General features: G+C 35.9%; 1 protein-coding gene and 1 long non-coding RNA gene across 12 annotated transcripts in view; one reads left to right on the top strand and one right to left on the bottom strand.

Annotated features, from left to right (window-relative positions):
* LOC144367128 (uncharacterized) overlaps nucleotides 1-4,181 on the top strand; it is a 40,710-nt gene extending 36,529 nt beyond the window's left edge. Inside the window, exon 4 of the long non-coding RNA XR_013426402.1 lies at nucleotides 26-4,181. This is a non-coding gene — a long non-coding RNA (uncharacterized LOC144367128). The remainder of the gene's footprint in view (nucleotides 1-25) is intronic.
* Nucleotides 1-14,941, bottom strand: part of Tdrd5 (tudor domain containing 5) — an 83,149-nt gene that overhangs the window by 25,119 nt on the left and 43,089 nt on the right. For 7 of the 11 annotated variants that reach the window (XM_078022387.1, XM_078022393.1, XM_078022390.1 and 4 more), the window contains 5 exons: nucleotides 12,951-13,163; nucleotides 12,244-12,310; nucleotides 4,176-4,376; nucleotides 3,336-3,494; nucleotides 1,396-1,503 (listed from right to left, as the gene is read on the bottom strand). In XM_078022387.1, the coding sequence (XP_077878513.1) occupies nucleotides 1,396-1,503; nucleotides 3,336-3,494; nucleotides 4,176-4,376; nucleotides 12,244-12,310; nucleotides 12,951-13,163 (748 nt within the window). The remainder of the gene's footprint in view (nucleotides 1-1,395; nucleotides 1,504-3,335; nucleotides 3,495-4,175; nucleotides 4,377-12,243; nucleotides 12,311-12,950; nucleotides 13,164-14,941) is intronic. The other 4 variants (XM_078022391.1, XM_078022395.1, XM_078022392.1 and 1 more) reach the window with 2 other exon arrangements.

Genomic DNA, 14,941 nt, shown 5'->3' with positions numbered 1-14,941 from the left:
GATTTTATATCATTTTCTACAATAGCTAAATTGTGGAACCAACCTAGATGCCCTTCAGAAGATGAATGGATAAAAAAGATGTGGCATTTATACACAATGGAATATTACTCAGCAATAAAAGAGAATGAAATCATGGTATTTGCAGGTAAATGGATGGAGCTGGAGGATATAATGCTAAGCGAAGCTAGCCAATCCCAAAAAAACAAATGCCAAATGTTTTCTCTGATATAAGGAGGCTGATTCATAGTGAGGTATGGAGGGGGAGCATGGGAAGAATAGACAAACTCTAGGGATGGGAGGGGACGGGAGGGTGCATGAGGTTAGAAATGATGATGGAATGTGATAGTCATTATCCAAAGTACATATATGAAGACACAAATTGGTGTGAATATACTTTGTATACAGAGGTATGAAAAATTGTGCTCTATGTGTGTGATATGATTTGTAATGCATTCAGTAGTTGCTTGGGGTCAGGAATATGGAGGAGATTGATTAAAAAAGGGTAGCACAAGGGAGTTACTTCAGATTGATGGAGTCACTCTGCATGCTGATTTTTATATTGGTTACATGAAACTACTTGTATATTAAGACTGACAGAAAATTATGCCAAAAGAAAGTCAATTTTGCCATATATTAGTTTAAAAAGAAAGATGGTAAGACAAAGTAAAGTTATGCAGGAAAGGAAAAGGTGTCATACCATACAATGTGCCTGAGCCATGAACAGCATTTACAGCCATAAGAATGCAAATGTGAGTGGTGACCGGAAAGTTTGATACACTCAGTATGATGGATGGTGGAGAGGGGACACAACAGTTATGTTTATGTGTGGTAGGGTGAAGGGATGAAAGAGAACTAAGCCCTCATCCTTCTACTGGGTAGAACACAGATACATAAAACTGAGAAAGCAGAAATTGATATGTATGTATTAAAGCAATAGAGGTAAAACTCCAAAATAAGTAGCTAAAATAAATGAAAATGGTTGTTTTGGGATATAGACCACAGAGGAGAAATGGTCATAAGGGACTTTAGGCTATGTGTACATAAACATTTGACTAAAATAAAGATAAAACATGCCCTTTAAAAAAGTTATAAACCCTTTTCCCTAGCATTGTTCTCAATCCCAGTGTTTAGGTACTGCACAATTCTTGAATATGGCATAAACATACAGGAGAGTAACTAGCACATCAAAGCCAGGTGATGCCTTTTCTTTTCCACGATCAAGGTTATGTCCCTAAAACACTCATCCTGGAGACTGCTAAAGAGAGAATTTATAATTCATCTGTGAGAGATGATCTATGACAATAAAAGCAAAAAGCTAATTTATTTCAGTCTCTTCATTTGTGAATTAATTATATTAATTACATATTTTTTAAAAACTACCTTTCCTTCTCCTACCTCATTTTCTTCCTTCAGATCCTTTGGCTCTGGAATAGACCACTTTAGATCTTCTTCACAGCTCTTGTGAGTTTTCAGAGAACTGAATTCAGAATCCTTTAATGGCTCCTTTGACATAGATTTAAGATGACTTAAATTCATCATTAATATCTTTTTAGTAGATATGAAAGAAATTCTTTGTCTTCTATATTAATGTTGTTTACAAAATCTACATGCCTATAAAATTTTGGTGGTATTTTTTGCTATGGTTCATTCAAATGCTACTTTATTTTCTAACTTTATCCCTGACCCTAGACCCTCCCATTCTAGAAAACGATTTTTAGGCAAAAACCATTTTTAGGCATATTTGACCAAATGTCTATGGATACCTTTCTGAAGGATACAACAGGTCCCAGCTTTAAAGTAAAAAATACAGTAGGAAAACACACAACCAGGTCATGACACTGCAATCTCTCAAGTAGCGCCATCACAGAGAGGTACTGAAAATATTACTGAGGGAGGATGTCTGGGAAGGCGCAATAAAGGAGATAACAAACTGTTAGGATGCTTAAAAGATGAGTAGGAAAGAACGGGGGGAGGCACATGTGTCTGTAGCATATGGCAATCTTGCTATATCAAAATATGACCTGGAGTGGGCTGGGCTGGGAGAGTTTTGTCCCTTTGTACAGAAAAGAGAGTCTTCCTATATTTCTAGGACTGAACAATGATTATCTGAAGACATCAGCACCTGATAAAAATATTTAATATTCTAAAAATATTAAAGGTTGAGTTCAATTCATTTTAAAATGAGGAAATGTAACTCTTCTGAACCCAGTTAGAATGAGAGAATAATTCAGGTTTGTTATGAACCAAACCAACTCAAATTAATTTAAAAAAATTTTTTTTTAGATGTGGATGGACATAATACTTCTATTTTATTTGTTTTTATTTTTATGTGGTGCCAAGGATACTTTGCATGCTAGGCAAGCATTCTACCACTAAGCCACAATCCTAGCCCCCAGCTCAATTAATTTTAATATTTAACTAGAGATTTAAAATTTCTTAGTTTTGAACATACAACATTAATACACTTTTTTTGTAACAGTATCTACCAGTAGTCAAAATAGATTTTTTATCTTTTCTAATAATTTGTAAATATCTACTAAAAAATCATCTCTATAACTTTAAAAGTCAGATATACAATAATATACAACAAAAATAGTTTACATTTTAGCTCTAAGAAATAAAATCTACATTTTTTAAAACTCAAAAAAGAATATTTTACATTTTATTTTATTCAACAAAAATTAAAATCCTTATATCAACAACAAAATATTTCCAGCCTTCAGATTAAACACTTCCTATACTCTTATTCCTCATGACAACAAGTACTGGACTATCAGACTCAAGAGGACCTGTTTATTCAAGAAATATTAAGTTCTTAGCATGAGTTTCACTTTCTTTTATTTAGAATGGGAAGGTTATTACATGTGAGCACTCAGAACAGTGCCTGTGAGGTAGTACAAGTTCAATAATTATTGTTGCTCTGTGGCTAGAATAATGCATAATAAAAGGTTGTTATAATAATACTGTTGTAACTGTGGATGGAGAGAGGGTTGGCAAACATTGAAGGAGAAAAAAATCAGAATCTGTGAAGAAGAACCCGAGCAGTGAGTATGAAGGACAGCATTTGAGTTAGAGAAGGGAAGGCACAACTACACAGAGGAAGTGAGTAAATAGGAGAAATCACCAGAGGAAGCACAAATACTGCAAAGGTTTAAGCTGCCTAACAATGAGAAACGGGTTAGTTGTAAGATCACTGTGCATCTAAGTTTGGAAAACCTCAGTTCCCTCATCTGTAAAACGAGGATAACTAGAGTTAATTAAAGGAATTATTATAATATTTGTAAATATTATAATAATTAATAATATAATTTAACTGTTATTATAACATAACTTACCAGGGCATGGAAATCGCTCTCTTTGGATCGAGGACTTATCTCTCGGTCTTCATTAAAATAATGTTGCTGAGAAGAATAACCCAGTTCTGTCAAGACAACTTTATCTGGCCCTCCACTGGGTTGAGTGTATAAAGCTAAAGGATTTAGGTCTCTGAAGCCCTGGATAAAAATAGATAATTTTTTTAAATGAGGAAGGGTTTAACTATCCAATCAAAAAAGAAAGGACGAAAATTAGTATTTCATAATTCTCTGTGGAGGTACATTATCTTCTTAGTTAAAAGCTTGCTCCATATTGACACTTTTACATAGTTACAAAAATTAGCATCAATATTAGCAGTGATACAGCTATCACTATCAATAATGTAAAATAAAAGTGTTGCTTTTCTCTAGGATGACCTAAGATAACTACACACTTTGAAATACTTTGGAGTAAGGGAGAATAGTCAATCTTTTTTTTTTTTTTTTTTTTTTTTGTACTGGGCATTGAGCCCAGGGGCACTTAATCACTTAGCCACATCTCCAGTCCTTTTTATTTTTTATTTTGAGACAAGGTCTTGCTAAGTTGCTGGGGCTGGCTTTGAACTTGAGATTCTTCTGCCTCCTCCCCAGCCACTGGCACATGTGCCACCTACCCTGGCAAAAGTATTCATATTCTAAAGGATAATTAGCCAAATGTGGTTTTTATGGTCATCTAAAAATTAAGAGTGTTCTGCATTAAGAAGTCAGCAATGTGATGAATGGCTCTAAAATTAAAGAATAAATCAAACAACCTTCTGTATTAAATTTAAGTGTTGAGAGCAAGCAATATATGTTGCAAAATGTATCCACTTTTTGCTCTACCTTGGAAGGGACATTTTCTCGGCATACAATAGCATGGCCCTCTGCTCTTAAGACATGATGGAAATAGACATCTTCATGCGAGGATGTATCACACAGAAAAATGTTAAGGATTCCATCGATATATTCATCCACTACTCCTACTAACGGCTTCAGACCACATAATTTCTGGAACTGCAAAATAGCTCTGGATGTCCAGTGTTCCTGTAATACAATAAAGACACTAGATTTAGGTGAAAGAGTTCAACATGAATTATAGTACCATTTATGATAATGTACAGTACAGTAGTTTTAAGTGGAAAAATCAAAGCATAAAAAACTAGAATAATACATAAGATATTATGATTTGAGGATGAGAAAAGTCAAAATAAAAAATGGTGAAAAAGTAATTATTTGGTGAGGAACCCCTCAGTTTCAGAAATATATTATTAGACCAACCCTCCCACAGGGAAAAAAAAACCTAAAAAGTCTAGGTAAAATATCATTTTTAATATGCCCAGAACATCAAAGTACTAGCAAGCTAGTGACAAATTATCAGGCCAAAACTGAAGGGAAGGGCTAGGGTTGTGGCTCAGTGGTAGAGTGCTCACTTAGCACATGTGAGGCACTGGCTTCGGTCCTCAGTACCACATAAAAATAAATAAATAAAGGTAACTGTGTCTATCTACAACTAAAAAAATAAAAAAACTGAAGAGAAAGTGGGAACAACTTTTGTCTTAAGGGTACCTCCTAATCCAGGCAAATTTGAACACTGCAAAGGAGACATATAGCAAAACTGGGGTCCACTACAGTAGGCTGTCTGTAGAAAAGTTTTCCTTCATTGAGTCCTGCAAGATATGGTCTTGGGTAAGCAGGGAGAGAAAGAAACCAATCTTCACATGGGTTTGCACCTCAATTTTCATATCACTAGAGTGGTCCATAAATCCTCAAGTTGTTAATTTAAATTAACATAGTTCTGAAGTGCTGGAAATCCTAAGGAGCAGGCAGAAGCAAACATAAACCCTCTCCAGAGATAAATGATGCAAGCTGAGTGCACCTAACTATTCTTAAAATTTTTCAAAGACAATGAGCAGCACACAGGCAAAGATAAAATGCATAAAAACAATGAATCAGAAGAACAAGTAGAAACCATATAACTGCAACAAACCCTTAAAATCTTGGACAATTTCAAGACAAATTATAAAACTAAGCTTACTATGCTTAAAGCAAAGTCCCCCTTCCAAAAAAAAACAACAACCCTGCTTAGTCTGAAAGATTCTGCAGAGATCAGCAATCTATAAAGACAAATATAGCATAACAAGCTTTAGAAAGTAAAAATATAACAAACTAAAATCTTCATAGGTTAATTCAGTAGCAGATTACATACGATTAAGAGTAAATTAGCAAAGTTGAAGATAATTTATGGAAAAAAATTTACCCAGTGTGGGAAGAAAGATGGGCATAAAATACAGAAGGCCGTTAAGAAGTAGAAGAAAAATTGAGGAAGTTTGACACTTTTAATTATGGCCTCAGTGGGCTGAAGCTGTGGCTCAGGCTTGCCTAGCATGTGTGAGGCACTGGGATGGATCCTCTGCACTACATATAAATAAATGATTAAAATAAAGGTTCATACATATAAAAAATATTTTTAAAAAGTTATGGCCTCAGAAAAAGAGGCAGAAACAGAGATAATAAAAATATAATCATAATTGAAGAGACAATGACTAGAAATTTGCAAGATTTAGTGAAAAGTAACAAACTAAGATAAAAAAAAAAAGTCCAGTAAAAAACAATATAGGGACTGGGGTTGTGGCTCAGTGGCAGAGCTCACACCCAGTGTGAGGCACTGGGTTCAATTCTCAGCATCTGCATATCAATAAATAAAAAATAAAGGTCCATTGACAACTAAAAAAATATTTTTACAAAAACAATATAGGATAAGTGAGCATAAATTCACACTAACAGCCAGGCACAGTGGCCCATGCCTGTAATCCCAAATGGCTCAGGAAGCTGAGGCAGGAGGATCGCAAGTTTGAGGCCAGCCTCAGCAACTTAGTAAGGCTCTAAGCAACTTAGTAAGATTGACTCAGAATAAAAAGGGCTGGGGATGTAGCCTGATGGTAAAGTGCCCCTGGGTTCAATTCCCAGTAACAAAAAATAAATAAAATCGCTATGAAGGGAGGGGAGAGGGTGTCGGGGTAGGAAGGGTAGTAGAATATATCAGACATTATCACCCTACGTAAATATATAACTATAGACTGGTATGATTCTACATCATGTACAACCAGGAAAAAATATATTCCATTATATGTATCAAAATGAATTCTTATGTATAACTAATTAAAAATAAAAAAATTAAGTCATTAATTAAAAAATAATTTTTTAAAAATAAAGTCACCATTTCCCACTTTCAAATAAGTTGGCAATTTGTGGGATGTATTCCTCTTCTTTATCAAACTTTGGTCTCCACTGCTGTCTCCTGCCAGAATCAACTACCACTATGACACACTGCCAGGTTAACTGGCTCACTGAAAAAACTAACCAAAATGGCAAATACCTTTCTCTTTGGATCACAAAAAAAGAAGAGAATATACTAATGAACAATAACTGGAATGTAAATGGACATACTATTACAGTTGCTGGCATCAAAAAGAAAAGAAGGCAGGCCACACATACATGCCTGCTGTCCCAGATATAAACCTAGGAGTACACCCCTGCACTGCTCCTGACCTTCATTTCTGCATGGACTAAGCCACACAAAGGACCATAGATGGTGCATGCCTGTAAGTCCCAGATACTTAGGTGGTTGAGGCCAGAACATCACAAGTTCAAGGCCAGCGTAGGCAACTTAGCAAGACTCTGTCTCAAAAAGTTAGAAAAAGGAGAGCTGGAGACATGGCTTAGTGGTAGTGCATCTGCTTAACATGCAGAAAGCCTGGAGTTCAATCCCTAGCAACTCCCGCCCCCCCAAAAAGGACAGGAAGATATTATGAATAATTATGCCAATAAAATGAAACTAAGTAAAAAGAAAACATTCCCTAAAAACATGACACCAAAATCATATTGAGGAGGAACAGAAAAAAAAAACTACTACAAATACTGCATTTTAATTTTTTTGTGCCAGTCCTTTAGAGTGGGCAAAAGTTGATTGAAACAAAATATTAACACTGCAAATCTACTAGTTAAAATTTCACAAAATAACATAAAAACAAGTATATGTTAAAAATTAAAGTTTCAAATGATATTTTTAAAGTTCGTGACATTTATGTTTCTAAAAATAATGAAGCTTAAATTGCATGAAGACTTTTGGAATAAATATATATCAACACATTCTACTCCAAAATGAAATGCAATGATTTTACTTTTAAAAGTTCTATTTTCCCAAAGAAATTCAGAGAATAAAACAGTTTTATATTTCACCACATATTAACTATTTTCCATAATCTTTATTCCTTCCTATAGATCTCAGTTACTATTTGCTTTCATTTCCATTAAGAGCTAAAAGGACTTCTTTTAGTATTTCTTGCAGTTCAAGAATACTGGTGGGCTGGGATTGTGGCTCAGCGGTAGAGAGCTCATCTAGCACATGCGAGGCTCTGGGTTCGATCCTCAGCACCACATAAAAATAAATAAATAAATGAATAAAGGTATGTGTCCAACTAATACTTTTTTTTTTCCCCTCAGTTTTTGGTGGACACAACATCTTCATTTTATTTTTATGTGATGCTGAGGATCGAACCCAATGCCCCGCGCATGCCAGGCGAGCGCGTTACTGCTTAAGCCACATCCCCAGCCCCATGTCCAACGACTTCTTTTTTTTTTTTTTTTTTTTTTTTAGAAAGAAGGGATTTATTTTATTTATTATTTAAATTTTTAAAAATATTTATTTATTTATTAGTTTTCGGCGGACACAATCTTTGTTTGTATGTGGTGCTGAGGATGGAACCCGGGCCACACGCATGCCAGGCGAGCGCGCCACCGCTTGAGCCACATCCCCAGCCCCCAACGACTTCTAAAAAATAAATATTTAAAAAAAAGAATACTGGTGACAAAATATCCTAGTTTTTTTTTTTTTTTTTTTTTTTTTGTTTTGCTGAGCTGGGGATGGAAATTCAGGGTCACACAAGTGCTTGACCACTGACCTATGCCCTGAGTCCTCCCAGTGTTATGCACCACTTAACATTTTGGTCAATAAAAGTTCATGTATGTGACAATATTCCCATAAGATTACAAAGGAACTGAAAAATTCAAATTGCATAGTGATGTGGTAGCTGTCATAACATTGTCACATCCTGCCCAGGTTTGTGGTGCTTCTGGTGGAAACATACCTACTGTTTGGCCAGTACATAATACTTGATGATGATGATAAACAACTACGTTACTAGTTTATATACTTGCTATACTATTCTTTTAATCATTAAAGTATATCCCTACCTGAAAAAAAAATTTTTAACTGTAAAACAGCCTTAGGCAGGTCCTTCAGGGGGATGCCAGAAGAAGGAACCGCTGTTATTGACAATGGCTCTGTGTTATTGCCCTTGCGACCTTCCAGTGGGACCAGATGCAAAGGTGGAAGACAGTGGACCAGATGCAAAGGTGGAAGACAGTGATATTTTGATCCTGATCCTTCATAGGCCTAGGCCTTTTTTTGTGTCCTAGTTTTTAATAAAACAGTTTAAAAAGTTTTTTAAAAGATAAGATAAAAATAAGTCAAAATGGGTTATTGTTTTGGTTACCTTTTGGGTTGTTGTGACAAAATACCCAACAAGAACAATTTACAGGGGCTGGTGTTGTGACTTGGTGGTAGACCACTTGCCTAGCACGTGGCTTCTTGGAAAAGGAAAAGGACAAGGACAAGGAAAAGGAAAAGGAAGAAAGGAAGAAAGAAAATTTTAAAAAATTTACAGGAGGAAAATTTGTCTGGAGCTCACAGTTAGATAGCCAGCTCCACAACTCTGGGCCTAAGGTGAGGCAGGACATTATGCGGAGGGGGCAAGTGAAGGAAAGCTGCTCAGCTCAGGGTCAGGAAGCACCTGATAGAGAAGATGAAGTCATCTACCTCCTCTAGCCACAACCAACTTGCCCACAGTTACCACCCAGTCAGTCCAATCAAACTAGGATGGACTGATGAATTATAGCTCTCACAATCTGATCATTTCACCTCTGAATGTTCCTGCATTAACGGGAGATTTGGCAGAACACCTCATATCCAAACCATAATGGCTATATTTTAATCTTAAAATTAAAAAAATGTTTAAGGAATAAACATTTAAATGTATTTAAAAATACAACCACCAGGCAGGTAGTGCACACCTGTAATCTCAGAGGCTTAGGAGGCTAAGGCAGGAGGATTTAGAGTTCAAAGCCTGCCTCAGAAAAAAAAAATAACAAGGCACTAAGCAAAACTATATGAGACCCTGTCTCTAAAAAAAACACAAAATAGGGCTGGGGATGTTGATCAGTGGTTGGTGCCCCCAAGTTCAATCCCCAGTACCAAAAAAAAAACCCACACACTGCCCAGGTAGGGTAGTAGGTTATACTATCTAGGTTTGTGTAAGTACATGCTATGATGTTCATAAAATAATGAAATCACTTAACAATCCATTTCTCAAAAAGTGTCTCCATTGTTAAGTGACAAGTTGGACTTAAACTCTAAATTTTGTACACCCCTTGCTCTTGCAGTCTGTAGCAACTGAAATCTCTGTTCAGTTCCTTCAAATGCCAGTTGTTAACTTTCTCCTAGGGCAACTAGGTTGTCCCTAGTGCTTGCAAAGTTCAGTAGTCATCTAAGGATTTGGGAAGATTATATACACTGTGTATACAATTGTATACCCATTCTGTGTGTTAAGAATTTGCCCCCTAACTTCTAGCTGTTCTGACACTCTCAAAGAATCTCCTCTATTTCTTCAACCCAGCAAGGCTGAAGAGTGAGGACTGTCCTCAAGAAGGCAGCTGGAAAGGTCCCAACCTTACCCGCTACAGTTTGATTTCCAAGGAGACTTCTGCTTTCCTGCCTACTTTTGATTTTGTCTGTGGGAACATAGTCTCATCACATTCCTTTGTTGCTCTTCTTCCATTACCAAGAGAATTAATCATTTTCAAAATTAGAAAATAGACATAGAAATAAAGTGAGATAGATTCATTTAGTTAAAAACAAGATGACTGAGCTCTTAACATTAACCAAACATTGCTATAGGCACTGAAGATTCAATGGTGAACAGGACACTTATACTGTTGGGTTCAGATGGACACACAAGAAAACAGCAGACAGTGACAAGTATAATAAAGACAAAACATGGTGATGATGAATGACTCAAGGGGAAGGGCATACTTTAAACTGGCTGTGAGGAAAAGAAAACCCTTTGAGGAAATAACAGGAAGGGCAACCATGAAACTTCTTGGAATAAGCTATTCCTGTGATTGGAATGAGCCAAAGCCCTGAGGAGGAGAGGTATAGGAGGCAAATAAGAAGGCAATGAAGAGGAAAAAAAAGAAAACAAAACAGAGAAGCCATGTGGCTGATGTAAAAGACATTGGTTATAAATGGGTTGCAAATTTAGCATCCAGCTTCCTGATGGCCAAAGTAGTAAAAAGAGACCCATTCAAGACTACAGACTAAAACCCAATCCTGATGGTAGTACAATGTATGGTTTTTGTGAAATCTGAGTGCAGTGGTGAACGTCTATAACCCAGTTACTTGGGAGGCTGGTCTGGGCAACTTTGTGAGACTGTCTAACAAAAAAGTAGAGTTAGGGGTGCTGGTGGTGGAGATTAGTGGTTTAGTGCTTGCCTAGAATGCACAAGGGCCTGCGTTCAATCCAGTACTGCAAATAAATAAATAAAACAAAACACTTTGCATACATTGTTTATAATAGTGGAAATGTAGAAGATTAAATGTCCAACAATAAAGGAATGGTTAAACAGGCCACAATGCATATTTAGCTAATAAATTACTATGAATCCATTAGAATTGAGAACTTAATGTATATTTATGCTAAATGCTAAGTGAAAAAGCATAATATGCAACATATTATGATTATTTTAGGTAACACTAAAAACCTTTCAAAAACCTGGACTTTCTACATCCAATAAAATAAACTGGAAGAAATACAACAACTTCTAAGATGAGTGTGTATCAGTGGTCGAATTATATGATTTTTTTAATATTTAATTTTTTTAGTTGCAGTTGTCAATACCTTTATTTATTTTTATGTGGTGCTGAGGATCGAATCCAAGGCCTCGCACATGCTAGGCGAGTGCTCTACTGCTGAGCCACAACCCCAGCCCTGAATTATATGATTTTTTTGGTTCTCTTTGCTGTATTTTTCAACTAAAAGATATTTTTAAATAGTCATTTATATGTAAGCAACTGATAAATTATTTAGGTTAAACAGACAACAATGGTGTGAGGAACACACATAGGTACGTGTAGGTTCAGAGGAGAAAAGGTAAAGGCCAGAGATAATTATAACTGCACACACCATACCTGCCTATGTGAATGTAAATGCTTTCTGCAGGTCCTCCAATCACCTTTCACAATGTATGGAAGAATTCTCTTAAAAATGACACCTGACTATGGCAGTTCCCCAGCATCTAAGGGATAGCAGCTTTTTGACCTCTGAACACAGCTCTCCAGGTGAAGTCTGTGCCTATTTCTGACATCATTTGTCATGTACCTTCCAGCTCATTCTATATTCAGAGCCAACAGAACTAATTTCTTAAATTTGAAATGTTCACACTACTCTCCCTGGAATGTTTTTCCTCTCGTCTGGTTCCTAATCTTCTTTCAAAGTTCCACTCAGATGCCACCTTTACTATGAAGCTTCCTGATTACCCTGGAGAGATGGGGCTACTTCCTTTTGCTCCTTTGTCATGCTGTAAGAATCTCTATTATAGCAAATACAGCAGGGTACACATACAAATATGTCTGTCCACATATTTCCATTCCATACAACATACCTGATTTTTGGGGAGCAGAGTGGCCTGGTTTCATGTTTTGTTTTTGTATCCCGAGAACTCAGAAACAGTCTTGGAAAAAAATAAACACTTAAAATGTTTTCTAATTACTGGAAATCCACCTGTGAGTACATACCTCTACGGGTCTCACCCAAGCCAAAGAGCAAGGGATAGCCTGAGCGGGAAGCTTTGTGTAGCAGCACCTGCAGTAACAATCAATATATGAACATTTAATCATATGTTTAAAGTGCATTTTTATAAAATCTCTGCTTCTTGATTTGTTATGCACAACATTTCAGAGTATTTTACTCATCAATTTAATAATAAATGCCTCGTACTTTAAAGAAACCTAAGAAAAAGTATAAAATACATCTTTGAGAGAACCATACAGTAGAAATTCAGGTTCAAGCTTCCTGAATACATGAACGCACCTCTGAGTATGACCCAAAGAGTAGTTTTCTTTTAGTTTTGGTTTTTAGTTTTTTGGAAACTGATGGTTGAACCCAGGGGCACTCTACATTCCCAGTCCTTCCTATTTTTTTGAGACAGAGTCTTGCTAAGTTGCCCAGGCTGGTCTTCAACTTGCCATTCTCAAGGAGTCACTTTCTTAATAAGAGGCTAAAATTTAGTCAAATGGTCCATTCAAATTCATAGTCAAGTCAAAGAAGACATGAGATTATAATCCACCTGTGAAATTAAATGACACTAAGAAGAGTGTCATGGAAAGGGTGGAAGGATGGAGTGATAAAGCTAAAAGAAAAATAAGAGAGATCACAGCCTCACCAAGTTTCAGCACTGATTCAAAATTTAATTTGTCCATTGTTCTTATTAAATTCAACTCACTTGAGGAACCTCAGAGAGGACTTCTGAACAGTTCCGATATTTCCAAAGTCTGGGTAGAATACTTCAACTTCCTTTTTCCCAAGCACTCGATGGATAATAACCCGATACCACCACTTATCCTCAGAAATCCTTACACAACACAGGTGTCCCGGCTGGACAAAACATTCTGGCATGATATATCGATCAGAAACCAGCTGGTTAGAATAACAACGCCTGTGGAATTCCATATACAGAGAAATCATGGGGGAAGAAAAATAAAAGATTGTTTTTATTGATAGGTCAAGAATAGAAAAGCCTGGGCAAAAGGCAAAGAAAAAAAATCCTGATTTTTTCCCTGATTTGTTAATGCTTACCAAAGCCAAAGAATTTTATTCTTTTTTCTTGTCCAAAGTCATTCTCTTTATTAACAAACTTATTCAAAGATAAAGTATGAAAATTATACATTCATTTTCTTATCTCACATTCTCAGAACACAATACAATGCGATCTCATTTCCCATCTCTTCCTAAAATGGACATTTTTTAAGGCAGTAGGTCTCAAAGTATATACCCTAATGCTTTTCCAGGAGGTCTACAAGATCAAAACTATTTTCATAATATTACTGAACCCTTATCTACCCTTTACTATGTTGAAATTTGCATTGACCATGTAAAAGTAACAATGGGTACATAAGCCAGGCACCTTAGCTAAATCGAGGCAGTGGCAAACTTATAGCCACTTAATTGTCACTGCCATATGTTCACATTAATAAAAAAAAAAGCCAGTGTCATTTAATATCGTCTCTGATAAAAATTAAGCTTATTAAACAGCAGTCACTAAGTGACATCTTTTCAATACTACGGGACAAAAATGAAACTAAGTATACATAAGGCATTTCCTTAGTTATGTCAAGGAAAAGCTTGTGTGTTCTGAATTGTGACCTAATCTTTTATTGGGAGGATAGTATTTTTTTCACTTGAAAGATGAATTAGTCACCATTTTTCACAGAAAGAACCACCTTTTTTTGCTCAAAAAAAATTAACGAATTATGATAATTCACGTTTGGGCATTTGGTAAACATCTTACCCAAAGTTAAGTGAGCCTGTCACCGCAAGGAAAACAACAGTATATATTGTCAATGATAAAATTCAATTTTTCAAGTAAAAGTTGAGAGTTTGGAAATACTACATCCACCACCACAAGCTTGACCGCTCGCCAATATTTCATGTTTTTCTAATGACTTCAGTAGTGATATTAACAAATGTGATTGGAGTGGGTAGGATACTGGGGAATGAACTCGGGGGCACTCAACCACTTTTATATTTTTATTTAGAGACAGGGTCTCACTTAGTACCTTACAATTACTGAGGCTGGCTTTGAACTCATGTTCCTCCTATCTCAGCCTCCTGAGCTACTCAGATTATAGGCATGCGCCACCATGCCCAGCCACAAATGTGATTTTTAAATGTTATGTGATGAAATGTGCCAACACATAAAAATATGTATAATTCAGTGACCTAGCATTTATACATGGGCAAAAGATTAATTCAGGGATGCTTTCTCATGAATTCATGCTTAAGAGGCCTTGTGTTTCCTTAAATGCTCTGCCAATGCTATCTTGAAATTCTTAATTTTTAAGTAAGATGCCCTATGTTTTAATTTTGCACTGGGACCTGTAATTACATAACTAGTCCTGGATTGACTCAAAGCACACATGTAGACCAATTTTAACATAAAAGCATATGAAAAATTCAAATTTCACAGTGTAATCTTCAAGAAACTTATCATTTGTCAATTTTGGGCATATTTTAAAAAATAATATTCACAATTTTCTGAAAAGGCTATTAAAATACTCCTTTACCAAACTATATATTTGGGAAGCCAGATGTTTCCTTACACTTTAACCAAAATCACATATAGTAGTTTTACCATTTTCAGTGGTTTTTGCTCAGTTACCCATGGAAAACTGTAGCACAAAATTATTAAATGGAAAATTCCAGAAATAAGCAAAT

This window comes from Ictidomys tridecemlineatus, chromosome 10 (assembly GCF_052094955.1).
Source record: "Ictidomys tridecemlineatus isolate mIctTri1 chromosome 10, mIctTri1.hap1, whole genome shotgun sequence".
NCBI lineage: Eukaryota > Metazoa > Chordata > Mammalia > Rodentia > Sciuridae > Ictidomys > Ictidomys tridecemlineatus.
The sequence above is the reverse complement of the archived record's forward strand: the minus strand, read 5'-3'. Positions and strand labels throughout refer to the sequence as shown.